Source organism: Balaenoptera musculus, chromosome 14, assembly GCF_009873245.2.
Source record: "Balaenoptera musculus isolate JJ_BM4_2016_0621 chromosome 14, mBalMus1.pri.v3, whole genome shotgun sequence".
Taxonomy (NCBI): Eukaryota; Metazoa; Chordata; class Mammalia; order Artiodactyla; family Balaenopteridae; genus Balaenoptera; species Balaenoptera musculus.
In genome coordinates, this window is record NC_045798.1 from 37,966,661 (window position 1) to 37,991,667 (window position 25,007).

The 25,007-nt window shown below is 42.5% G+C and overlaps 1 protein-coding gene across 1 annotated transcript; it reads right to left on the reverse strand.

Moving 5' to 3' along the window:
- Window positions 1–1,003: 1,003 nt before the first annotated feature.
- CETN1 (centrin 1) lies at window positions 1,004–1,910 on the reverse strand. Its single transcript, XM_036824022.1, has one exon. The coding sequence runs from the start codon at window positions 1,697–1,699 to the stop codon at window positions 1,181–1,183; it is 519 nt and encodes a 172-aa protein (XP_036679917.1). The 5' UTR covers window positions 1,700–1,910; the 3' UTR covers window positions 1,004–1,180.
- Window positions 1,911–25,007: the final 23,097 nt, after the last annotated feature.

The window sequence follows — 25,007 nt, forward strand, 5'->3', positions numbered from 1 at the left end:
ATCTTCCCACAGTTATATTATTTAACTTTTCTCTAACTTCATATTTGTAGATGTTCAAATGGGTAGGTATTTTATTTCAAAAAAAGAAAGGTTTAATTTATAACAGAGAACAAGTAGTATTAATGCATACGCAAGCCACAACAAATAGTTTCTTGGGATTATAAAATAGAGAACTACTTATATGCCAGACATTCTGGCATCAACTATATACCAGAGGAGGGGAAATTAAGTATCAAGAACCAAGATGTTCTAAGAATTAGAAGGTAGACAGTGGCTTGTAATAAAGCAATAATAAAATGACTAAGGTTATAGTATATAACTCGTCTAATAACTAAAACACTAGTTTATCTTTCCAAGGACAGATAACTAGCTCAAAGTGTGTTATATTTTTTTACAACTTCCTAAGCTAAGATCTTACATTTATAAATATTTACTCAAAGTCATTAGTTAGCTTAATCTCTTAAGCAAATCATACTTTGCTTGGGCCAATATTAAATTCTGTTTTTATTCTGTAGCCCAAGAATACATCGTGGCCCCGATAATCCACAGTAGATAATGTACGCACAAATCAAGAATCATTTGCATGTGACGAAGCCAGAGAACAGTTTAAGTAGCACAATTTACCACCAGCCAAAGGCAAGCCTATCCTTTAGAGCAGTACCTTTCCTGAGCCCAATAAATGGCTGCACTGTTTCCCTTCAAACCAGTATTCAGTTAAGTGAAAACCAATGGCTAGGATGACCTGCTGGTGATTCCACCTTATCATGTGAGAACAATGACGTGAATTTAAGGAATAATATATGAAGCAAGATAATATAAGACTACCAAAGAAGCGACAAGGGAACTGCTTTGCAGTTTGTCCCAAGAAGCTGTCTTGTCTTCAGTTTAATGGGTGTCCACCAATGCAAGGCAAATGGTGGATGGAAAGAAGTTTCAGGATCTTTGATTCAACCTACACTCCTCCAGGTCTGGTCTTGGGAATGAAAAACCAAAACTCACATTAAAAGCATCTTTAAAATTCTGTAATTGAGCTAGAGATTTGGAAATAGAACTATCTAGACCAACTGGGGGTAAGAGGAGAGACAGTGCTGGCCTCTACCTCAAGGTTTCACAAAACAGAAGCAGGGAGCCCAGCAAGTCAACTCAATCTCCCTACACATGCTTGCGGGAGAAACCGACTTTAATAGAGGCTGGTCTTTTTCATGATCCGAAGAAACTCTTCCTCGTTCACTTCACCGTCTCCATCCTGATCTGCTTCGTCAATCATTTCCTGCAGCTCCTCGTCAGTGAGGTTTTCCCCCAACTCGGTGGCCACGCGCTTTAGGTTTTGGAAAGAGATCTTCCCGGTTTCATCATCATCAAAGAGCCTGAAAGCCTTCAGGATTTCTTCCTTGGTGTCTTTCTCGGCCATCTTCTGAGTCATCACGGCCAAGAAGTCATTGAAGCTGACTTTCCCTGTGCCTTCCTTGTCCACCTCGGCGGTCATCCTCTTCATCTCCTCCTTCCTGGGTTCAAAGCCCAGCGCCCTCATGGCCACCTTCAGCTCCTTCACGTCGATGGTGCCGCTGCCGTCGGCATCGAAGAGGTCAAACGCTTCGCGGACTTCTTGCTTCTGATCTTCAGTGAGCTCGGGCTTAGGCCCCACCTTTCTTTTCTGGCTGGTGGAGGCCACGTTTGACTTCTTGAAGCTAGAAGCCATCCTCTGGCGGCGGCGGCGGCGGCGGTTGTTACCTTAACGCTTGTTGTCACCGCGCTGGAGCTAGGGCGCCACCGCCAGGAACGCGGGCTCGGGGCCTCGGCTCATTCATTCCCAACCGCTTCCCCTCTGCGCCCCCAGGGAGACCCGGCTCAACTAAGCCCGCCCCATCTTCGAGATCTGACATACCTTAAAACCCACAGTTCCCTCGGTTATTACCGAGTTTCCACGACCTGAGAGACCTGAGCTGGTAGCCACTGTGGTCTTCTATAACGTGCTGGCACTTGTTCTTTCCAGGGCATCTGCCAGCATCCATAGGACCAGGTTTATAGGGTTATTTGGAAGTTTTTCCTCTCTCCTTTTCCGTACAAATTAAAACAAACAAACAAACAAAACAAAACAAAAAAAACCCCTCTGGGTCTGAGGTTACCTAAGGGTAAATTTAGGATAATCAAGATTGAGTTTGATCCCTTGTCATAAAATGCGAGGAAGCAGGAGGAGAGAATATTAAAAGTCACACCATGTGTTCAACTCCATAAATGGAAAACAGATAAAATGGAAAGAGTTATGTAGAAAATTTGTAGAAGTCTGTCTCCTGACATTATACTCAACAATGATAAAAATGTCACTAGCTTATTTGGCATACGCTGAAATATGAAATGCAATATCTGAATGTAAGATTTACTTTCAGTGTTTCAATTTTATGTGCTCAGTATAATTGCACTTGAGTGCAGTCATCATTTCATTCAGTAGGCTTTGATTTGGAGAGAGGGGGGCTGCAGTACTGTATTCTGGTATTCTGGAATTTTAAAAACTCTACCAGCATATTACTCTCACTGTTTGTCATCCAACTGGGGTTGTGCTGAAGCCCACACTCTGATTGCCCTGCTTCGGCAGTGGACACAGCAGGAGGTGATGCAGGGCATGTTGGGACTCAAAACTGCTTCCTGAGAACAAAGGGGCAAGAGGAAAATGGAAGCTTTTCAGGTGAAAAGAAAGAACAAATTCATCAGTTAAGCCCATAAGGGAACTGTGTTTAGAATTGCTCTGTAGGTGCTAGGACTCAGATATTTTTGTCTGACTTAAGGATGGACATCTTCAGGGTTTTCCCTTCACATAAAAAAATGAATGTTTCTTTCTAAAGAATTAAAAATAATTCAAATAAACTATTGTTGCTTTTGGTGGTAAAAAAGAAAAAAGAATTGCTCTGTATTTCTTTAAACAGTTAAAAAAAACCCAGAAAGCTGACAATTGAAGCATTCTTTTTTTTAAAAATAAATTTATTTATTTTTGGCTGTGTTGGGTCTTTGCTGCTGCACGCAGGCTTTCTCTAGTTGTGGCGAGTGGGGGCTACTCTTCGTTGCGGTGCGTGGGCTTCTCACTGCGGTGGCTTCTCTTGTTGTGGAGCACGGTGCATGGGCTTCAGTAGTTGTGGCACGAGGGCTCAATAGTTGTGGCTCACGGGCTCTGGAGTGCAGGCTCAGTAGTTGTGGCGCACTGGCTTAGTTGTTCCATGGCATGTGGGATCTTCCCAGACCAGGGGTCGAACCCCTGTCCCCTGCATTGGCAGGCGGATTCTTAACCACTGAACCACCAGGGAAGCCCCTACAAATTGTTTTTAAAAGTTATTGTTAAGATATTGTTTACATGACATGTTTAGTTAGCCAGATCTCACTACCTGCCCCAGTCGATATGTGACATAATGGACAGAGGGCCTCGGCACAGGGTTTCTAAAGGTAAAAGCACCTTACCTGGGACATTCCTCCCAACAACCCCCCTCCCTGGCACTTGTTGCGGATGGTGTCAACTCAAAGCAGGCTTTGGCAAGTAGACACTGCCATTGCCCATCTTCCAACCCTGCAAATCCTCCTGCTTTCTTAACCAGGTCAAAAAGCCTGGGATCTTATCCCAAACCTTATTATTTCTGTGACCCTGAGAAAGCCACTTAACCTCCCAGACTCAGCTGAAACATCTGCAAAGTAGGCATAATAATAGAGCTTCGTACTAGGCTCCTGTGAGTGTTGAATGAGCTACTCCAGGGACAGTTACTACACGGAGCTACTCCAGGGGCCATACAGGGCTGGGTGATTGTTAGTTGAATCTGAATTCCTCCCAGATATTTTGCATTTCTTTTGACACCCACTCTTCTGCCCAAATTCATGCCAAGCTATGATGTGTTGGGAAAAACTGAGGGATAGAAGCTGCTTTATATAGAGCTATATTTGGGCCAAGTTGAGCTCAAAGCAAAACAGTTGTCATAGTTTCCAGATGTGTGCAATCAGCAGTCACAACTAAGGGCCACCAAGAGCTCCCTTCGTAGAAAACAGCACCCTCGGCCAGAGTCAGCTCTTGGTGGGGAGTTACTTTATGTTCATAATCTGTGATCTGATTTTAAAAAAGAAGGGATGCTTACATTGATTGTGTGCCTAGCACTGGGCTTGCTTCTCTCATCTGCTGTCTCATTTAATCCTTGTCATCATTTCTCATTTTGCAGATGAAAAAAAAAAAAAAAAAAAAGAGGCCCGGGAGGACCTGTCACGTATCCATTGGTGCACAGCCAAAAAATGGTGGCTCTGGGATTTAAACCTTGGCTGGTCTGAGTCTGATGCTGAGTCTTCGTTCACCATACCACGCTGCCTTCTCCAAAAGTTGCGATCATTACCAAAATGCAGTATCACTGGGAAGATATGATACTGATTTTCTTCCCTAAGCCTAACAGCAATTAAGCATCTTGCCTAGAAAGATTTAACAGGATTTTGTGGGATCTCAGACAGGGTCCCATTCGGGGGTGAGTCACTGAAAGAAAGAGCAGTATGTCTGGACTTTTGTTTACATTTGTTCTTCAATTCTGCTTCACCCCATCCCCTCCGGGTACAAGTTAGTGGGAAGCAGTCTGGGCAAAGTGTTTTTGGTTGGCATTAGTCAGAGTCTATATAATGCTGGTGAAAATCAGCTTCACTGCTTTAAAGTCACTTTTCAAGTTTGAAGAAGACCAACATAAAGTAAATGAGATGTTCTGATAAACCAATGGTTAGGAGTGGTTTTGTTTTGTTTTGTTTTCTACTCTGAACATTTTTTGTACCACGATGTCCTAGGTAATATGCTAACTCAGTTGTTGATTATCTGAGATGGGGAGAGGAGGGAAGATAGTTGTTTAGATCTGGTCATGGAAGTTTAGCAGCTGGAAGGGGGGTGGGGAAGAGGTGCAGAATTCCACAGCAGGGTCTGGAGTCAGCTGAGAGCAAGAGAAAGGACCCACACAGCTTGCTTATTCTAATTATTTGGTTTTCCATCTGACTCAAATGGCATGAAAAAGGTGAGGTTCAGGAGCCTTTTAAAATTTAAGTTGCTCTCAGCAAATTCAGCAAATTCCAGGTGTCACCCAAGGCAGAAAACATGCATAATAAAATTTCTTTATTGTTGCCTATTTACTTTCCAACAAATGCAGAACAGAGAGAATGCCAATGCTTGATACTTCTGCATAAACAGGATAACTGTGGGGGGGGAGGTGACCCCAAAACCAACAATAACAGAACTAAACTATTTATTCGTGAATATGTGGAGCCATTTACAAGAAATGGACTCAGCATCAACAGTTTTACAATCCCGGTGGTCTCAGAGTGGGAATATGAAGTCCAGTCCAATAACTCAACCCAAGCCTTTTTGGCAAGCCCAGGAACAGACTTAAGTGTCCAGCCAAGGACTACATAATTTCTCATTCCACGAACCCCAGAAATAAAGAAATACTCCTCTCAGATACAAAAGCAGACTGTGTTTTAGAAAAGAATTTACCAGAATCTCACACTGCTTCTCAAACTTTCACCCAGATACTCCTAATAGCAAAGGAGATGTAAAGCACTCCCTTGGGATCCAGGGAAACATTTGGAAGAAGCCTACAGCAAGAATGAAATGTCTTTATGATCTTGTGTTTTGTCTTTTTAACAAGTGAATTTTGCTTTCTGCTTCATTGCAAGTTCGCTGGTCTTAGTATAGTTTTAAATGACTGATCATCGAGGAAATTTGATTGCTTTCAAAAAAAAATGCACTGTGCTTATTTGGTGACTTTAAGTATACCTCCAGGGGCTAGGAGAACCTTGTATGTTTTAGCAAACTTGGATCTAACGTGGAGTTTGCAGTGAAAAAAATAAAGATGGACAATGTTTCCCACTCCTACCCAACCAAGATCTGCTCCACTTATACATCATTTGGATTTGGGTGTCAAAGAAAAAGAAGGAAGGAAAAGTGTGAGGAGGAGAAGAAGGAAGATGAATGAATCTCCAGAGCATTTGGAACTTGAGAGGTGGGGCAAAATGAAATGCATCCATTGAAAGAATGGCTGCCCTCTCTTCCCAGAGCCCAAATCAGCCCAACTTAAACATTGCTTTGATGGCAACAAGCTGAGAAAAGACACAATCTATGTTGACATAAATTCAAAACAGAACCTCATGGGGTTTATGACCCAGAAGTTGACCACCCTGTAAGTAGTCTGCCGAGGGCCCCCAAGTTAAGGCACACAACAGAAAATGCAGAACTAAGAGGACCCGGAGTGGCTTAGTTGGATTCTTACAATATCTCATAGACTAAGCTATTGGTTTCCTCTTTTTTTTTTATATATTTTATTTATTTATTTATTTATTTATTTATGGCTGTGTTGGGTCTTCGTTTCTGTGTGAGGGCTCTCTCCAGTTGCGGCGAGCGGGGGCCACTCCTCATCGCGGTGCGCGGGCCTCTCACCATCGCGGCCTCCCCCGTTGCGGAGCACAGGCTCCAGACGCGCAGGCTCAGTAGTTGTGGCTCACGGGCCCAGCCGCTCCGCGGCACGCGGGATCCTCCCAGACCAGGGCTCGAACCCGTGTCCCCCGCACCGGCAGGCAGACTCCCAACCACTGCGCCACGAGGGAAGCCCTGGTTTCCTCTTTGATCCACCCTTTTTCATTATCCAAGGCCCCTGAGACTTCAGTGTCAAAAGCTGAGTCCTCTGTTAACTAAGGAGAATTTTCTGCTCACCAGAGGCAGAAAGGTCAAAAGCCCACGGGGGTGTTAGTAACACAGAATTAGCCAAGTGACCTGAATGTTAAGGGTATATTTAGGGATTAGCAGTGACCTGGAGAGCTTGTGCCCTTTTAAAAGACATTGAAATTCAAATTAAAAAAATAAATAAATAACTGCAGGCCCAAGAAAACAGGTCTTGTGGAATACAGGTCAGGCAGAACTTGGCCTGTTGGCTGCATGGTGTTTGTCCAGTCCTTGTATTGGTCACTGGGGTTCAAGTAGTAAGGACACTTCTCAGAGAAAAGGACAGACAGAGGGAAACTTGAATTCTGGCCTCAAGCCTACTCATGCCTAGTTCCTTTAGCACAGCATCAATATCTTTCTTTTTTTTTTTTAATCTTTTGACCACAAGGCATGTGAAATCTTAGTTCCCTGACTGGGGATTGAACCCAAGCCCCCTGCATTGGCAGCATGGAGTCTTAACCACTTGACCGCCAGGGAAATCCCCACAGCATCAATATCTTTATTGAAGTATAGACCCTGCTATAGGAACAGCCCATAGGGAAAGTGAACTACTGCAGATGTAGCAATAATGTTTGATTTTCTCCCCTGAACCAGCTTGGTAGGAGAGGAGCCCACTTTGCCTGCCATATCCCTGTGGCCTTTTCCACTACCACCCCTTTGGGAATAGAGGGCCCCTGTGATTGGCAGTGAGGCTGATCCAGGTAGGATCCTAGAGGCTACTCCTGAGTCCTGTGCTTGGCACCGTGAGGGAGCAGGATAGCCAGGGACTGTACCCCTCCCGCACGTATGACACAACCGCCCTGTTATCAGATGTCTGCTCCTGAACTCACTGGGAATTGAGGAAACCAAATGAAGGTGACAGTAGACGGTAGAGAAAACGTATGCCTTTTTTAAAAAGTTTTTATCTTATCTTTTTTTTTTTTTGGCTGTGTTGGGTCTTCATTGCTGTGTGCGGGCTTTCTCTAGTTGTGGTGAGCGGGGGCTACTCTTTGTTGCGGTGCGCAGGCTTCTCATTGCGGTGGCTTCTCTTATTGTGGAGCACGGGCTTCAGTAGTTGTGGCACATGGGCTCTAGAGCACAGGCTCAGTACTTGTGGCACATGGGCTTAGTTGCTCCATAGCATGTGGAATCTTCCTGGGCCAGGGATCGAATCCATGTCCCCTGCATTGGCAGGCGGATTCTTAACCACTGTGCCACCAGTGAAGCCCACGTATGCCTTTTATGAAGAAAGGATTTGCATTAACAAAAAATTCTGAGAAGTGGATTTCGACTAAAAATCAGTTCTGTGCTGCAATATACGTTTAAAAAGAAGCTTCTGAACTAAATTACAGTTTGACTGCATTTCAAAGTTTAGCAATTGTGTCAGCAAACAAAACATCAAAGGAAACCAATAAGTCATGTTACTCTCCTCTGAAGCAGCAATTAGAAATCCCTTCATCAACAAATAATCATATTACAGCTCCCTCCTGTGAAGCCTCTAAATAGGAAAGGGGTGCAATCTGGGCAGGAGGAGATGATGTCTCCCTCATCCTTTCCAGTTGGCAACTGACCATCCCCGTGGAGGTTTTTCGTTCAGATGTTGGTGAAAACGTCTATTGAAACTCGGTGGGCTCACCACCCAGAGTTGCTGGTCCCCTACTTGCCTTCATGTTCTGCATTTGCTACTTTGCATCTACAAAGCCCTTTCCAAATTCCTTTGGTTTCTGGATCATTCTTATCTGAAATCCATGTTCTTTTGTTTTTTTCCTTTGGCATAGGTCAGGGTTTCTTTTGCCCTGAGTACTGTGAATGGGACAAAGCTTAAAATGAAAAAGAAGTGGTTTACTCATGGTATTGTTTTCAGTTACACCTTATACAAAACGTTTGTCTGCCAGGGTGATTTCAGGCTTCAGTGCATTAATGGGAGCCTATATTTAGTTAATTTTAAAGCTCTCACATCCTCTAAGAATCTCACACAGGCATTTTCAATAATATTTTAAGGATAACAGATGGGAATGAGGCAAGGGGAGAAAGCTGGCTCTCAGATATAAACTCACATTTCAACCTCATCTACCAAGCTGGGTTGAAAAAGGCGAGGAGGATGCATATTTCACTCCAGACCTCTTTGTGACTTTATCAAAATCGTGAATATTTAGTGAATCCTAAGAAAGTGATAGACATTATTTAGCCTCTCCTTCTGCTTTAAAACTGTGAACAGGGCTTCCCTGGTGGCGCAGTGGTTGAGAATCTGCCTACCAATGCAGGGGACACGGGTTCGAGCCCTGGTCTGGGAAGATCCCACATGCCGCGGAGCAACTGGGCCCGTGAGCCACAACTACTGAGTCTGCGCGCCTGGAGCCTGTGCTCCGCAACAAGAGAGGCCGTGACAGTGAGATGCCCGCGCACCGCGATGAAGAGTGATCCCCGCTCGCCGCAACTGGAGAAAGCCCTCGCACAGAAACGAAGACCCAACACAGCCAAAAATAAATAAATAAATAAAAATTTTTTAAAAACCCAAAAACAACAACAACAAAAAAACTGTGAACATCCTAATTTCCCAACACAGTCAAATTTTAGAGACTAAGACATAAACAATTTTATGCTTACATATTGTTCAAAATAAAGGAAAGAATGCCTTAGAATTCCCAGTTCATTAGGATTAATGAGAAAGCACAAAAACAAATACATACATTTAGCATGGGGGGACTGCAGACATTTACAAGGCTGGGATTAACGGCTAGATAAATGGAATAAGATTAAGAACATGTTCAGAAACTGTATTCTTCATCTTAGTGAAGAGCAGCTCACAGGCAGAGACATGTCTCTCCTGCACCTCAGCCGGGGCAGCCCCAACAGGAGAAGCCGGAGATCTTTCAGCTCTAAGGTACATTTTTTTTTTTTAATTAATTAAATTATTTATTTATTTATTTATGGCTGCGTTGGGTCTTCGTTGCTGCGCACCGGCTTTCTCTAGTTGCGGCGAGTGGGGACTACTGTTTGTTGCGGTGCACAAGTTTCTCATTGCGGTGGCTTCTCTTGTTGCAGAGCACGGGCTCCAGAGTGCAGGCTCAGTAGTTGTGGCGCACGGGCTTAGTTGCTCCGTGGCATGTGGGATCTTCCCAGACCAGGGCTAGAACCCGTGTCCCCTGCATTGGCAGGTGGATTCTTAACCACTGCACCACCAGGGAAGTCCCTAGGGTACATTTTAATCTGAGACAAGTTGTCCAGATTATGTCAGCAGTCTGCATATAGGGGGTGATCATATGGCCCAGGTGCACAGGTATCTGTGTGATGAGAGTAGCCCAGAGCCCTGGGTACCACCTTCCAATGCCAGCCCCGCCCACTAATAGTCACGTGACCTCGGGCAAGCTAAGCTTCAAATTCCTGGAAAAGGGGGTGGAAAAGCAGTTAGCTCATAGTGTTGCAGTGGTGATTAAATGAGATAATCCGTGTAAAGTGTTTAACACTATGTCTGGTCCACCGTAAATGTTCATGAAGTGTAGCGCATTATGGTTTACAAAGCACTTTTAATATTATATATACGTATCCTTGTTTCACTTCTCAAAAAAGCCTGCGAGGTACAGGTACATTTTATTGTTGCCATTTTCTCAGTGAAGCACCTGAGGTTAGAGATTCTCAGCCATTTTCCTATTCACACAGCAAGCAAGCAGCAGGGCAAGGAACTCAGCCCATGTACTCAGCTCAACTCCAGTGCTCCTCCCTTACAATCCTCAACCCCCATTCCCCCCATCTCCACCCCTGCCTTTTAAGCACAAGGCAGGTGAACTACTTATTTTAGACTTAAAATAAGACTTTAGACTTCTAAAGTCCCAGAGAATAGCAAAGCTCACAGTTTCCATCAATCAGATCTAGCGTAATGGGTAAAGCATGGGCTTTTGAGGCAAACAAACCTGGGTTCAAATCCCAGCTCCACCACTTCCAGGTTGTGCCGCCCCACCACCTCTCTGTCCCTATCTCTTCCTTCATGATGTGGCACCAACTTCCCCTTAGATCACTGTAGGCACTTTTAAGGAATATTATACTCAAGGCTCTGTCTAGTATGGTCGCTTATTAGCCATTAGCTACAAAGTTTAATTATTCAACGGAAACGTATTTAGTGTTCCATGGGCTATTTCATTCTTAAGAATTGGTGTGATCGGTGATATAAGATAATCATATTTGTAAAAGAATGCATTGTTTCAGCTTAAAATACACTTTGGCAAGGCAAGAATGTGTATATTTAATAAAGTATTTGGAGGAGCTCTGTTTGGATGGCAACACCACCCAGTTGATTCAGTACCAAGTTGTTAGACTGTTCTTTGGTGTCACGGACTGAGCCACACGATGCTGAGATTCTCAACGTGATTGTCATGTAGACCATGGGTCTGCCAACTGTTTACTGACACCTAAAATTTTTATTCACTGTCTAAACAAATCACTCCAGTTTGATGTTTACAGCTTGTGATTATCAGACTTATCTTTTTTTAGTTCTCCAAATAACAGTTGCTTCAATAAAAGAAATTTATTTCTCTCTCTCATACAGTCCAAGCTCACATGGCTACTCAGACATTCCCAGGGCGCCAAGCTCCTTTGATATCATTGTTCCAACCCTCCCAGGTGGTTTGCTCTGGTTTCACGGTCTGAGACAACTCTCCACCAGCATCTTAGCCAGCAGGAAGGGGGATGTATCACACTGTTTTGAGCAGCACTTCTAATCCTCTCAGCCCCACCTAACCACTCCTGGCTGCCCACAGCTGTGCAGCCTTTGCTATTTTGCACAACTGCATCCAGGCAATGCCTCATCTTAGTCCATACTCTAGGTTTTCCACTTTCTGTTCTGGGGCTCCTCGGACAGTACAGGAAGTGCAACCTAGCGGTGTAGGAGAATTTACACCTTGACCAATGGCAGTCGGTTGTCAGTTGGTTTCCCCCTTTGTGTCTCCCCATCAGAAGGTCCTGTGGGACTGAGCGCCATTCACCTATGATAGTGGCCAACTCAGTAACACATTCTTGCATGGGCTCTCCCTGCTTCCTCCTCACACTCCTCCTTGTCACCTCACCCCTGCTCCCTGAAGTCACTTCCCAAATAAACCTGCAGTTGAGCTTTACCTTCAGATTCTACTCTCAGGGGAACCTAGGTGGAGAGAGGGGAGCACACTGTCCTATGAACAGGAAGTTGCCCCCATCCCTTCTGCTCACACTCCATGGGCCACATGTAGCTGCAAGGGAGGCTGAGAAGTGACTTCTTTACTCTGAGCGGCCACGCTCCCACTTAAAAAATCCATTGGAATGGATGACATCTCTGCACATGCTTCATATGGATATTTCTCTTAGTTAGACGAATTTGAATTTGCACAATACATCGTGGATAGACCAGAGACGTGGGACCTGAGTTTTTGTCCAAGCTCTTCCACCCATTTTCTGTGTTAACTTAAGCAAGTTGCTTAAGTCTTCCTGGCCTAAATTTCCTCATTTGTGAAACGGTGATAGTAATAACTCTTTTCTCTGGGTAGTGGTGAGAAAAATGAGATTGCAGATGGGAAAATGCTTTAAAACAGATAAAAGATGATGAGATATAGGTTAGATTTGGTTACGGCCTAAATGTAAACAATAAACCAGCGGCAGCATGTCCCATTTCATTCTGTCATTAGATTGCCAGACAGATACACCTACAGCGCAGGATCCAATTCACCCCAGAGGTGGGCGAGCTTGCCCAGCCCACCATCCTGGGAAACAGGGATCAGCATGAGATAAACATTCGCTGCTTAAAAGGTTGCCCTGAAGTGGGTTTTTGGAGGTACTCTCTCTTAATGTCCTTCTCTTCCAAAAGATTATCTACCTCTGGAATTTATCCTTAAAAATAATCATAAAGAGAAGAAAGCAGAAAAATGTTTCTCATGATATTTGTTACGTGAGCCTAAGGGACAAAACTGCATTACCTCTCCCCATTAATAACCTACACTTTCAAACATTAAGGATTCCTCTGGACTATTTTAAGGAGCAAATTTATTAGTTCTATAGCATCTTGTAATCCTGAGGTATTTAGGAAAACTGCATTCTTTGGATTCTGAAACCCTGGCTGTTTCCCCGAGCTACTTCAAACAATGCAGCTTTTGCTGATGGGGCACTCCATGGGCCAGCAGTGTTGTTGAATTGTAAGTAAATAATCTTGAAACAAATCCGTGGTTGACACGCTGTCATATTATGTTTACTGCTCCAGAGGAGGGATTTATTCTGAGGATATTGAAAAATTCCATTGCTGGTTGGGGGAAGTGACAATTGGGATCACCCATAAATTAAAGTGACTGCCCTCTGTACCATAGATATGGTCCAAAACATTGAACATGCACTAAAATGTCATATGCGAAATAGAACAGCACTGGATAAAAATATGTTACGTCACTAAATAAAAACAGATACTGTAGAAATGACAGAAGATTAAATTGCCAAGTCTGGCTAGAGCCAGCGCTGTTCTTCTCCCAGGAGTAACAAACATGGGAGTTCTAAAGTGGAGCAGAAAAACGAACTTCAGTTCAAGTGCATCCTGCTTTGGTTTAGCATAGATTTCATGATGTAATATAGGTTGCCTTTTTTTTGTGTGTGTGGAATGGCTTAATGTTTAATGAGCCAGATACCTCTTTTCTTGTAAGAAGGGCATTAGCATTGTAACTTTCTAAAAACCGGTACCTGCTCTGCCGTCTCCCCCATGCCTGGCTCTCTTGGGGGTTGGCCTGGCTTTGCAGATGTGGATGTTGGTGAAGGATGCCGTTTAATGTGACATAGGGCTAAAGGATGAGGAAGGCAACCACCATGGTCCTTTATCTCAGCAGAAACTTCTCTAGGCTAACTCCATTTAAATCCCAGCAATGTGCAATTACAGAAAATCAGGAACAAAACTAGGATTAAACTACCACATCCCCTTGTGTGCATAATAACCTTCCTGTGGTACCATCTTAAATAGTGAACGTGTGCTTTTTGGAAACGATTTCTCTAGGTATAACGATGACTGTAGAGACACAAGAAAAGAGTTCTTCCACGATTGTGTAATACTCAGTAAGGGCCAGTTCCACAGGGTGGAAGGAGTCAGAATCGCTGCAATAATCGCAGCTCTCCACCTGCAGTCAGGGAGTGCCTCCTACAGAAGGCCCCGCTGGAGCCCACTCTGGCGGGGTGGTTGTGAATTGTCCGGGAGCAGAAGACTTTCAGGTAGAGGGAACAACACACACAAAGGAGTAGAAGCAAGAAAGTGAACAGCAAGTCCAGAGCCACAGGTGGCCTTCCTGGTGGAGTACTGGATGTGTGTGCGTGTGAATAGGAGGGTGGGGCTGGCCAGGGATGGAAGTCTGCGGGGCGCCCATGCGTGGAAGGCATGGGGGTGGCAGGTACCAGCCACAGAAATCCTGGGAATGAGAGTCAGAGTCGTGGAACGGGATGGTCTGGGGGAGATCCGGGTGTCCCTGTTGTAGACCACCCCCGGCAGGTGGCTGCTGGCGGGTGCAGCACAGCAGGACGACCATAGCGCTTCATCTGCTTGTGCGCTTTTTGTGGCCAGCCCAGAGGCCCAGGTCCACTGCAAGACCGTGAAGGTCATCAGCAGCAGCAGCAGCAGCAGGAGAGGGGACAGCCTCTCACACAGCTCGTAGGATCTTCCATGGCCCCCTTCAAGGTCTCACTTCCACCCACAATCCCCTGCCTGCCTGGCTGGACCTTCATGCCTGCACATTGGATGTGTTCTAGCCAACTAGACTCTTCCCCATGAGTAAAAAACTGGCAAGTCCCCCTTAAATTTGTTCCCCCTTCCTTTTTTTAAAAAAATTTTAAAAACATTTATTTATTTATTTATTTATCTTTGGCTGCGTTGGGTCTTCGTTGCTGCGCGCGGGCTTCCTCTAGTTGCAGCGAGCGGGGGCTACTCTTCGTTGCGGTGCACGGGCTTCTCATTGTAGTGGCTCCTCTTGTCGTGGAGCACGGGCTCTAGGAGCACGGGCTTCAGTAGCTGTGGCACGTTGGCTCAGTAGTTGCGGCTTGCAGGCTCTAGAGCGCAGACTCAGTAGTTGTGGCACCCGGGCTTAGCTGCTTCGCGGCATGTGGGATCTTCCTGGATGAGGGATCTAACCCATGTCCCCTGCATTGGCAGGCGGATTCTTAACCACTGCGCCACCAGCAAAGCCCTCCCCTTCCTTTCTAATCTACTCTATGTTTTATTCTTTATATCAAGGAATGCTTACTGTTCAGTTAATCAGTAAATACCCTCATTGTTTCAGTTCTCTTGTGAGAGATTTCTCCTCCTCCTCCCCCTCTGCCTCCTCCTCTTTCTCTGGTACACACAATAGAAGGGAGAATAGTATAAATCAACCCCCATGAGTCTATCACCCAGCTTCAACACTTACCCACTCATGGGCATAACTGTTTCATCACTACCCCCATCCATAGGTCATTCTGAAGCTAGTTCCAGACATTTCATCTATAAATAGTTCAGTATAAACTAAGAAAGATTTGATTCCTGTGACAATCTGGTGTCCCCATCCCAGCCCCTTGGCCATATTTAAAAGTATTATTTTTCTGTTCATTGTCATCAAAGTGTTTGTTCTCAGTGAGCAATTTATTGTAAGGCTATTTACCACTTGAAAAAGCATTATCTATGCTAAATGTTTATGTCACATATAACATTAGAACTAAAAATATTAGAATAATATTAGAACAAACACCCATGTGACCATGACTGAGCTAAAGAAAGAGAAAGAACATTACCAGTGTTTTTTTTTTTTAACGTTATTTTTTTTTTAACGTTTTTTTTTTTTAAACATCTTCATTGGAGTATAACTGCTTTACAATGGTGTTAGTTTCTGCTTTATAACAAAGTGAATCAGCTATACATATACATATATCCCCATATCCCCTCCCTCTTGCGTCTCCCTCCCACCCTCCCTATCCCACCCCTATAGGTGGTCACAAAGCACCGAGCTGATCTCCCTGTGCTATGTGGCTGCTTCCCACTAGCTATCTATTTTACATTCGGTAGTGTATATATGTCCGTGCCACTCTCTCACTTTGTCCCAGCCTACCCTTCCCCCTCCCTGTGTCCTCAAGTCCATTCTCTAGTAGGTCTGCATCCTTATTGCCGTCTTGCCCCTAGGTTCTTCAGAATCTTTTTTTTTTTTTTTTGGATTCCATATATATGTGTTAGCATACAGTATTTGTTTTCCTCTTTCTGACTTACTTCACTCTGTATGACAGACTCTAGGTCCATCTACCTCACTACAAATAACTCAATTTCATTTCTTTTTATGGCTGAGTAATATTCCATTGTATATATGTGCCACATCTTCTTTATCCGTTCATCTGTCGATGGACACTTATGTTGCTTCCATGTCCTGGCTATTGTAAATAGTGCTGCAATGAATATTGTGGTACATGACTCTTTTTGAATTATGGTTTTCTCAGGGTATATGCCCAGTAGTGGGATTGCTAGGTAATATGGTAGTTCTATTTTTAGTTTTTTAAGGAACATCCATACTGTTCTCCATAGTGGCTGTATCAATTTACATTCCCACCAACAGTGCAAGAGGGTTCCCTTTTCTCCACACCCTCTCCAGCATTTATTGTTTGTAGATTTTTTGATGGTGGCCATTCTGACCAGTGTAAGGTGATACCTCATTGTGGTTTTGATGTGCATTTCTCTAATGATTAGTGATGTTGAGCATCCTTTCATGTGTTTGTTGGCAATCTGTATATCTTCTTTGGAGAAATGTCTATTTCGGTCTTTGCCCATTTTTGGATTAGGTTGTTTGTTTTTATGACATTGAGCTGCATGAGCTGCTTGTAAATTTTGGAGATTAATCCTTTGTCAGTTGCTTCATTTGCAAATATTTTCTCCCATTCTGAGGGTTTTCTTTTCATCTTGTCTATATTTTCCTTTGTTGTGCAAAAGCTTTGACGTTTCATTAGGTCCCATTTGTTTATTTTTGTTTTTATTTCCATTTCTCTAGGAGGTGGGTCAAAAAGGATCTTGCTGTGATTTATGTCATAGAGTGTTTTGCCTATGTTTTCCTCTAAGAGTTTTATAGTGTCTGGCCTTACATTTAGGTCTTTAATCCATTTTGAGTTTATTTTTGTGTATGGTGTTAGGGAGTGTTCTAATTTCATTCTTTTACGTATAGCTGTCCAGTTTCCCCAGCACCACTTATTGAAGAGGTTGTCTTTTCTCCATTGTATATTCTTGCCTTCTTTATCAAAAATAAGGTGACCATATGTGCGTGGGTTTATCTCTGGGCTTTCTATCCTGTTCCATTGATCTATATTTCTGTTTTTCTGCCAGTACCATACTGTCTTGATTACTGTAGCTTTGTAGTATAGTCTGAAGTCCAGGAGCCTGATTCCTCCAGCTCCGTTTTTCTTTCTCAAGATTGCTTTGGCTATTTGGGGTCTTTTGTGTTTCCATACAAATTGTGAAATTTTTTGTTCTAGTTCTGTGAAAAATGCCATTGGTAGTTTGATAGGGATTGCACTGAATCTGTAGATTGCTTTGGGTAGTACAGTCATTTTCACAATGTTGAGTCTTCCAATCCAAGAACATTTTACCAGTGTTTTTGAAGCACGTTGTTTTCTTTCCCTTTCTGTCTCCTCTAGTTACCCTCTATCCTGAAATTTGGGCTAATCATAGCTCAGTGAGTGTGTGTGTGTGTATTCACCATATGTAAATTTGGACCTCTAAACAATATATTGTTGCATTTTGCCTATTGTGAGCTTTTCATATAAATACAATTACACAGAGGTATTCTTCTGTGACTTCTTTCCACTCCAACATTATATTTTTGATATTCATCCATTTTAATGCATGTCTAGCTGTCAACCATTCATTTTCACTGCATTATAGTATTTCATGATAGAGTCTACTGCAAATTATTTATGCATTCTATTGTTGATTGACATCTGGGCTGTTCTTAGTGTTTTTCCTCCCAGAAAGCCTCCTAAGAATATTATTGTACTGGTCTTCAGGGCACATGTTCAAGAATTTCTCCAGAGTGGAATTGCTTATGTATGCGTATTCATCTTTACTAGGTGATGCAAAATTGTTTCTAAAGTAGTGTATCATTTTACATTCCTACTATCTTTGTACAATAGTTCCCACCAACACTTGGTCTTGCCAGACTTTTGAATTTTTGTCCTTTGGTCCATTTAATCTTTTTCCTCGATTAGTAATGAGAGTAAGCATCTTTTCATATGTTTATGGGCCCTTCGTATTTTCTTGTCTATGAATGTCTGTGTTTTCACTTTCTTGGGGTCTTTTCCTTGATGATTCATAGGAGTTCTTTACATATTTTGAATACTAAAACTTTGTTGGCACATGGAATATCTGCAAAGAAAGCTGCCAGCAATTTCTCCCGTTCTTGTAGGCACATGCCCCCTTCATCAGGAGCTGGGATCTGTGTCTCCTCCTCTTGGTTCTGAGCTGACCCTGTGTCTTGCTTTGATCAATAGAATGGAGCAGCAGTGATACTGTGTGACCCCGAGGCCTCAGTCTAGAGACCTTACAGCTTCCGTTCCACCCTCTTGGAAGCCAGCTGCCTTGTGAAAAGTTCCAGCTCTCCTGCTGGCGAGAGAGGCCATGTGGAGAGAGAGGTTCTTCAGGATGAGAGACCCTGCAGGGTGAAAGGGAGGACCAGGCACCCCCTAGCCTTTCCAGCCACCTCAGCTCATATGGTGTACATATGTGTGAAGCTGTCTTGGAAGTTCTAGCTCCAGCCAAGCTCCCAGCTGGATGCATGTGTGACCTCAGCTGATGTCTCTGGAAGCAGAAGAACTGGCCATCTGAGCTCAGCCTGAATTCCTGACCCACAGAATCATGGGCAATAAAATAATTGTTTCCAGCCAGCAAGTTTTGGAATAGTTTGTTATACCATAGATAATAGAAACAATTTATTGTATATGTTTCTAAAAGTCTTCTCCCAATGTCTGGCTTTTTTACTCTATGTTACCTGTTCACTGTCAAAAGTTCTAACTTATACTATAGTTGAATTTTCCAAGATTTTCTTTTATGGTTAGTGCTTTTAATATGTTATTTGAGAGAGCTGTTTCTACTTTAATTTAGTGTATTTTCTACTAAAAGTTTCAAAGTTTTATCTTTCACATTTAAGTTTCTTAATCTATCTTGAATGGGGTCCATTTTCCTTTTTTTCCATTTGGAAAACTGCTTCAGCATCATAGATTGAATGGTCATATCAGCTTCCCATGTATGCTGAGTCTGTGGCTGGATGCTTAATTCTGTTTGTCTGTCGCTACACCTGAATCTCTCACTGTTTAAATTACTACAGTTTTACAATAAGTCTTAATCTCTGGTAGGGCAAATTCCTTTTATTTTTCATGAATGTCTTGGCTATATTCTTGGCTGTTTGGACTTCCTTATAAATTTTAGTTATCGTCTTGTTGAATACCATAATGAATTCTCTTTGGGATTTTGACTGGATTTGCATTGACTCCATAAATCTTTTTTTGGGGGGGGGGTGGATTTATGTCCTAAATATTGTGTGTTTAAACCTATAAACATCTCTCTCTTCATTTTTAAGCAAGTTTTATTTAATGTCTTTTTTAAAAAGTTGTATGATTTTCTACATATGTCTTGCACATCTCTTGTTGGAGTTGTTCCTAGGTAGTTTATATTTCTTGTTGCTAGTTTTAAGGGTATTTTTTTCTTTTATTTGAATATTCTAACTGGCAGTAGCTGATGAAGAGAAATCCAGTTGGCTTGGTATATTGATTTAGTATTTTGGGAATCTTGCTAATCTTATTTTAATTCTAATAATGTGTAAATTTCTTTGGATCTTCCATGTACAACTATATCATCTTTGAATAGCAGTTTTGTTTTCCCTTTTCCAATCCCTATAATTAAAAAAAAAAAATCTAATCTGGACTTCCCTGGTAGCACAGTGGTTAAGAATCCACCTGCTGGGGTTTCCCTGGTGGCGCAGTGGTTGAGAATCTGCCTGCCAATGCAGGGGACACGGGTTCAAGCCCTGGTCTGGGAAGATCCCACATGCCACGGAGCAAGTAGGCCCGTGAGCCACAACTACTGAGCCTGTGTGTCTGGAGCCTGTGCTCTGCAACAAGAGAGCCTGCGATAGTGAGAGGCCCGCGCACAGCGATGAAGAGTGGCCCCCGCTTGCCGCAACTAGAGAAAGCCCTCGCACAGAAACGAAGACCCAACACAGCCAAAAAAAACAAAAAAAAAGAATCCACCTGCCAATGCAGGGGACATGGGTTCGATCCCTGGTCCGGGAAGATCCCACATGCCGCGGAGCAACTAAGCCTGTGCGCCACAACTACTGAGCCTGGCTCTAGAGCCCTGAGCCACAACTACTGAGCCTGCATGCCACAGCTACTGAAACCTGCACACTATAGAGCCCATGTGCTGCAACTGCTGAGCCCACGAGCTGCAACTACTAAAGCCTGTGCACCTAGAGCCCGTGCTCTGCAACAAGAGAAGCCACTGCAATGAGAAGCCCATGCACCACAACAAAGAGTAGCTCCTGCTTGCCACAACTAGAGAAAGCCCGCGCACAGCAATGAAGACCCAACATCAGCCAGAATAAATTAATTAATTAATTAAATTAAATTTTTAAAAATCTAATCTGTTGCAAGGACCTTCAAGTGCTACGTGAAAATCCTTATCTTTTTCATGATTCTGAAAGGTTTACTTTTTAAGTTTCATGATTGATTATAATGTTTCCTCTGTGTGTGTGTGTGTGTGTGTGTGTGTGTGTGTGTGTGTGTACTATAATCAGATTAAAGATATTCTCTTCTCCTTCTCCTTCTAGTTGGTTAGGTGTTTGTTTTATAATTCTGAATGGTAACTGGATTTTATTATTTTCCTGCATGTTCTAAGAATATGTTTTCCTCTTTTAAACTGTTATATTACTTGACTTTTTAATATTGAGCCCGCCTTACATTCTTAGAATAAATCTAACTTGGTCATAATATATTATATTTTTCATACATTATTGGCTACAGTTTGCTAATATTTTGTTTAGGATTTTTGCATCTATGTTCCTGAGTGAGATTAGCCAATGCTTTTTTTCTCCTATTGTCCTGGTCAACTTTGGGTATTAAGGTTAAGCTAGCATCATAATATAAGTTTGGGATTAATTTCTCTTTTTCTATAATCTGAAAACATTGTAAAGCTTGGAACTTTTAAATCCTTGAATGTTTGGTAGACCTCAACAGTAAAACAATACATCTGGTATTTTCTTTGAGGAAACATTTTTAATTACTTCAATTCCTTTTATGAATTCAGTTTCCTTAATGATTTCTTTTATGGCTCAATTTCTTTAATGTATATAGAAATATTATGATTTTGATCATTTAAATTTTTGTAGTAATTTGTGTATTTCACTTACAATTTTGAAATTTATTGGCACAAAGTTGTACATAGTATTATTACATAGTGTTTTAAATCTCTTCTGCTACTATTCCTAACATTATTTATGAATGCCTTAACTTTTCTATTCCTAACATTATTTATGAATGCCTTATCTTTTCTATTCCTAACATTATTTATGAATGCTTTATCTTTTTCCTTGGCCAGTCTTGCCAGAGATTTGGCAATTTTATTAGTCTCTTCAAATAACCAAGTATTGGCTTTGTTGATCCTCTTCAGTATAGTGTTTTCCCCCATGAATTTCTTCTATCCTTATTATTTTCTTCCTTCTACTTTCTTTTTTTTCTCTTGCTACTCTTTTTAACTTCTTAAGCAGCATGCTTAGTTCACAAAATTTCAGGCTTTATTCTTTTTTTTTTTGGCTGCGTTGGGTCCTTGTTGCTGTATGCAGGCTTTCTTTTAGTTGCGGCGCACAGGCTTCTCATTGCGGTGGCTTCTCTTATTGCAGAGCATGGGCTCTAGGTGTGTGGGCTTCAGTGGTTGTGGCACATGGGCTCAGTAGTTGTGGCTCACGGGCTCTAGAGCACAGGCTCAGTAGTTGTGGCACTCGGGCTTAGTTGCTCTGCGGCATGTGGGATTTTCCCGGACCGGGGCCCGAACCCGTGTCCCCTGCACTGGCAGGCGGATTCTTAACCACTGCACCTCCAGGGAAGCCCCCAGCCTTTATTCTTTACTGCTGTATGCATTTAAGGCTATAACATTTTTCTATTCCCCTTTAGAATATTCCAGTGTTTAATAATTAGAAATAATTATTAATATTAGATATTTAAAACTTTTATTAACGTTAAGCAATCTTTGCTGTCACTTTGTTGAAATAGTCAATATACTTCATCATATTTTAAAATTTTGGTTTAATAGCTTATGATACAACTACTTGAAAGTAGTTGTACTGGTTCTAAGTTCAGTTTATTTCTATACTTGATGTTAATGACTATCTTAGCTGAAAAAGATACCTCACAAAATATATATAAATACCAAAATGAAAAATGTGCATCATTGGGTGCACTTACAGATGATGGTATCCATTTTTTTAAAGTTCCAGGCACAAATTATGCAAAGTTTTTCTTAATATGTGGTTAGGAAATTTCCATCTACGCTGATCTGCTGATCTGAGGATGTTGTTTTATCTATATTTGACAAGTGGTTCAAAAACCACTGACGTTCTTCATCTGGAGGAGTTAAAAAAATAATCTTTTCCCAAGTCTAAGCATGCAGATAAAAGAGTTCTAAGAGCTGAAACACATCTTTTAGGCAAGAAAGTTACATAATCATGGAAAGATTTCTAAACATACTGTGCAGAAGCTATCATTTCTCTAGTTTTTTATCTTGGACATAAAACATTTTACTAAGTTTTAGTTCAGCTGAAGCCTCCTACTGCCTTGTGGGTATTTCACTACATTTCATCTGTTTTTTTTTTTGAGGTAAGGAATACAACTTTATTCGGAAAGCCGGCAGGCCAAGAAGATGGCAGACTAGTGTCTCTGACATTTCATCTTTTTTTAAAAATTTTATTTATTTTTATTTTTGGTTGCGTTGGGTCTTCGTTGCTGCACACTGACTTTCTCTAGTTGCAGTGAGCGGGGTCTACTCTTCGTTGCCGTGCGCGGGCTTCTCATTGCGATGGCTTCTCTTGTGGAGCACGGGCTCTAAGCACATGGGCTCAGCAGTTGTGGCTCACAGACTCTAGAGCGCAGGCTCAGTAGTTGTGGCGCACAGGCTTAGATGCTCCGCGGCATGTGGGATCTTCCCAGACCAGGGCTCGAACCCATGTCCCTTGCATTGGCAGGCGGATTTCTAACCACTGTGCCACCAAGGAAGCCTGACATTTCATCTTAATCATTGTTTTTTAATGTCAGAAATCTAGACAGTGGATTGTTTAAAAAAGCTTACTTTTATTTATTATCATTATTTACATCTAACTGGCAGGTAGAGAAATTGAGAATATGACCATCCACTCTCCCTTTGTTTTGACCCAGGTGACCTCAGCATTCACTTACACCCCTAGATAACTGAGTGTTTCATGGTCATTGCCATACAGGGCATATGCAGTAGGCTCTCAATAGGTAATGGATGGGCGAATGTATGAATGAATGAATGACCTCGTGTTTGACTTCCTCCGTAGACCGTGATTTGACAGGAGGGACCACTTCTTATTCACTTCTGTATCCCAAGTATGTAGCATAATGCCTGTGCATAGTAGGTGCTAAGTACTTCCGGGAAGAAAGGAAGAAAGAAACAGAAAGGAGAAAAGGAGAGAGAGAATAATTGTGTATGTTCTTGTCTGGATGTCTCAGTTAAAAGGAATGCTTGGTAGATTTGGCCAGTTCAACTTTGACCTTATTTAAAGCCTTTCCATGCTTATTTTTCATGAGAGCAATCAAAAAAGATTCTCAGGATGGCGATTACCTCTCTCTATGTGAAAACGTTTTCCCAAGGGCCAGAGGAACGAGTGAATTCTATTTTCAGAGAGTCTCAAGGCTACCTCTCATTGCCTCTGGATTGGAAAATATTCCTTTGTGTTTCATATTATTCTTTCACTGTCTTTTAAAAGATAACAAGCCAGCAGAGGTTTGTGGCTGGATGACGCTCCTCTGCCTCTGCCCTGGAAGCCCCTGGAGGGTTCAGATACTGTAATACTCGGAGTTAGAAGGAAAAGTGAATAAAGCCTAGTGAACAAATGGCTGCAAACATTCAGCACGGCATGTTTACATGCAGGATGCACACTCTCACGAGGATACTTCACCTCATGCCAGGTTGTTTAATCAACGTCTCTGACCAAGTTACATGGTTACCTGCAGTGAGATTCTCATAATACTTTTAGAAACCAACCCACCGTGAGCTCTCGCTGTGAAGGTATTTAAATAATTAAAAACATTCCTCTATCAAAGGAGTCTCCTTCTGACAGTGGAATCCATAACTTCTGTAGCTTTTCTTTTCAAAACACTTAGATGAAAGAGGTGGTTGTGTTTTGTGCGGCCCCAACAATTAAAAAAAAAAAAAATGAGGCCCAACTTTGTTCAAAACCTTATGTGATGAGAATCTTAATAATCATAGTTTGGGGCACCCAGCTTCTTATTGGGATAAGATGTAAAGTCTTTCTCAAGGAGGAATGAATGGTATAACTGGGCTACAAAAGATGTTTGTATTTTTTTGTTTGGCTCTTGATGAACTACTTTTGTTTACACAGGAAGTCACTGGACAGGAAATGTCAGCAGTAGGTTCCAGGCTCAAATCTCTGAAGATCAGTGAGATGGGAAACAAGTGCCTGAATGCCCGCACACACAAGCATCACGTCTTACTCATCATGGAGGAAATACAAACAGCCTCAAGAAAGGCCCTGAGATTTAAGACGGGACACATCTGGAGGGGGAGGTCAGGAGTAGGATGTGACGATGTCCCAGTGAGGGAAATACCACCCTCTGAGCATTTTTTAAAAAATGGACAACCATTACAACAGCAATAGTTTCCAAGATTGAAGCTACTGAAATTCACCCAGACAGGTCCAGATGGTCTGAAGCCCTCTCAGAATGAAAGGGCCCTGCCGTGGAGCTTAGAGATGTTGCTGATGAAATTAACATGCCTCTGGAGCTATCAGAAGAAGCAGGCACCATCTCTGCCACGTTTTGTCCCTGAATTGTCACCCACAGTGAAAACTGGATGGTACGGAGAAGATGGCGTGTTGTCACGGCAACAGAAAGAGATGGTCATCTGGGAACCTGGAAATGGAAGCTTCTGGCTAGCACACCGGGGAATTCTGATGTGTGTGGCAGGTGATTCCTGCCACCGAGCAGACTTGGATCCCGCCAGATGAAAAGCTAACTCTTTGCAGTCGAATCCTCCATTCTCCAGGCAAACTTACAAGAAAAGGCGGGTCCTGGCCTG